Here is a 2,932-nt window from a genome sequence, read left to right as displayed (position 1 = left end):
GACCCAGCATAGTGCTTTGTACATAGTTATCACTAAAATAGGCTTATCAATGAAGTAATTTACTGAATGTTTTTTGGGGTCTTTTCCAAGTTGACTATTTTACAACACTTATGTAGTTGCAAGCAAACTTAACGACCAAGAAATCTCACTTACATGTCCACATGCTCGACAATGATGCCTTCTTCTTGTCAGTGCATTGAAAGACTCTTTACATTTCATACACATCGTTACTTCATTATCTCGGATCCATCTTGGGGCTCTTTTCCCTAGCTCAGCAGTCTAAAAAGGAAAGAGAGATTCAATTTTAATAGAAAAAAAATATCAATTCCATCCATCTATCCATCCATTTATTTATTTATAAAAAGCACTTTAACAGCATTGCTCATACCATGTTCTGAAACTCAAGACCTAGGTAAAGAAATAAAAGGTTCAAAGAAGTTGAATCGGTATGAAAAGGTACTCACTATTGTATTCATCTAAGAAGGAAGGAGATTGTGTTTAAATAGCCAGTTCTGGCATTGCAAAGGGAAAAGGCTGGAGAACAAAATGACCAGATAGATCTTTTGTGACTGCAAAGAGGAAAAAACTTAAAGTTAAGAATTTATTTCAACTTACAGAAACCTCTGAGTGAATGTCATTATCCTTTGCAATTGCATTTCTGAAGGTTTCATGCCTCTGATTGTAAACCTCAATAGTCTTCTGAAGGGCCTAAAATATAAATGAAATTCAAAGTACACATTAAAGTATCACATGCAAATTAATGAAAACACTTCATTAAAAAATATCTATGATGGGAATCACCTTAAAAATTAAAGGACCTTGAGCCGATGACTACAACACGTGCACAATACAACAGTATGTGCACGCTTGTGTACGCATACTGAGGTTATCAAAAAACAAAAAATGAAAATAGAAATCAGGTTTACCTTGATCCATTCTTCTTTGTCTTGTTCAGAACTAAAACAAAACAAAATTAAACTGAATGCAGAGACCATTAATGAGTTACACCTGGTGAATAAAACTATGCTTTAATGTTGTTTACTAATGTTTACTTTCTGGAAAATTGAGGGATATCCAGGAAGGAATTATACAGAATCTCTGGCAAATGAACAAATAAATTCTTAAAAAGAACTTTAGACCATCCATTTATTTTGATACACATAAATTTTGAATAATTTTTGAGAGAAGTTTAGCTTCTAGTAACATACTGCCCTGACATAAAGTTTAACAACCATCATCCAGTTGTATAAATCAGGTAACTCTGGAGATCTAGCATTATACTGGATATACAACTAGTCTTCCAATTCACCTTTATAAAAACAGATGAGGCTTTTAAAGGTTACTAGTCACAGCCCATCTTAAAAAAGATAATTATCCTCGAAAGTCTAAAATATCTTCGTAAGGCTGTAGGCAGCTATTTAACGTTTCCTTTGATAAATAATTTAATTTATTTTCCTAGAAGGCTTCAGGTAATACCATACCTAACCAATTATAGATAGAGCAAAACAAAAATTTCTAATGCCTGTAGGAAAGAAGTTTCACAGATTAATAGTCCACATTTAGGCAAGAGAAGAAACCTTGATAATCTCTCTTCTGTTGTTCAGACACACCTCTTGGGTTTGCAGATTTGGAAGTATTTAATAATTATATGTTGGGGAAAAATTTCTTTGAAAAAATTCCTGTTTTCTTGTTAAGGCAAATTTTTTTTTATTTCATCTCCCTTGCAGATAGCTTATATAGCTGACTGTTGTTGTGTGCTTTATTAGCAAAATCCCATTTAGTAGACTCTAAGATCTTCAAATTGAAGGATTTTGAAGAGTGTCAAAGAGTGGGCTCTGTTGGCATGTGTTTGGTAGGCCTGAGCTAAGTTTGAGTTCCGGCCAGAATGTCACATGTCTTGGTCCTATAGGTATCACATATGCATGAGTTTGGCAGGAGGTCTGCTCCTGTGACACTATATAGCTTTCCAGCAAATTTATTATTAAGCACCATGAAGTGCCAGGAATGCTTCTGGAATCTGTGCCTGTCAAATGGAAGATTCTGCTTATTGTTCATCTGGGGAATCTTGGACCAAGCTCAAAAAAGATTTCTTCCTATTGCTGTGCCCCGTTCCCACAAAATCAGCTCTATTGCCCTGAAAGCATAGGTATTTGCTAGTGCTTTTAGCCTTTTAAATGCAAAGAACCTTAACAAAATTTTAGTGCTTTTTGTTTTACTTTCTCAGTCATGGCAGATTTTTTTTACTCCTTTGTTTAATTTACTTATCACTATACTTTTATATCCATTTAGCAATAGAAAACCATTGAATAAAAATTATATTAAACAAGAATATTTTATATTCCTTTGAACATAGAGTGCACAGAATATTTCTTTGAAATATTCTTTGAGGTCACTCTTGAGGCTAGCTCATTTAGCAAGAAAAGGAAAAGGCTTTTTTTCCAGGTGGTTTCAGACGTGAATTCTCTTTAAATATCTCCAAATATATATCTAACTTTTGAGTTCCATGTAATTCCTCTAACACTCTAACTTTCTAAGACCTTCATGTTTGTCTCCATTCTTGAGTCATTATAGACTAGATGAAAAGTAAAAACAATTTAGATCTTCAATTCACCATATAATCATAAATATAACTAAAGCAATGACATTAGGGGAATAAGAAATTTAAGAAAAAAGTCCATGTTTTCAGTACTAATTGGAATATACCCAGTCAGTACTCATATTGGAACTCTACAAAGTGATGATTACCTGTACTTAAGAAAATTCCTCATGAATCAGCCCCCTCCTAACGAGAAAACAGCCCAACCTGCTAATGGAGGGCTGGAGTTTCAATTTAGGTAACCCAAGAAACTTTGATAATCAATCTCTCTCCTGCTGTTCAGACACACCTCTTGGGTTTGCAGATTTGGAAGAATGTTGATATTTCAGAGCCAGC

General features: G+C 34.0%; 1 protein-coding gene across 1 annotated transcript in view; it reads right to left on the bottom strand.

Annotated features, from left to right (window-relative positions):
* The window catches only part of FGD4 (FYVE, RhoGEF and PH domain containing 4), a 187,546-nt gene that overhangs the window by 10,380 nt on the left and 174,234 nt on the right, over positions 1-2,932 (bottom strand). Inside the window, exons 12-14 of the mRNA XM_023532410.1 lie at positions 927-957; positions 616-708; positions 121-279 (exon numbers count right to left, since the gene is read on the bottom strand). Of these exons, the coding sequence (XP_023388178.1) occupies positions 121-279; positions 616-708; positions 927-957 (283 nt within the window). The remainder of the gene's footprint in view (positions 1-120; positions 280-615; positions 709-926; positions 958-2,932) is intronic.

The sequence above is a fragment of the Pteropus vampyrus genome, unplaced genomic scaffold, assembly GCF_000151845.1.
Source record: "Pteropus vampyrus isolate Shadow unplaced genomic scaffold, Pvam_2.0 Scaffold82, whole genome shotgun sequence".
Classification (NCBI taxonomy): Eukaryota; Metazoa; Chordata; class Mammalia; order Chiroptera; family Pteropodidae; genus Pteropus; species Pteropus vampyrus.
This window is presented reverse-complemented; position numbering and strand designations above follow the sequence as displayed.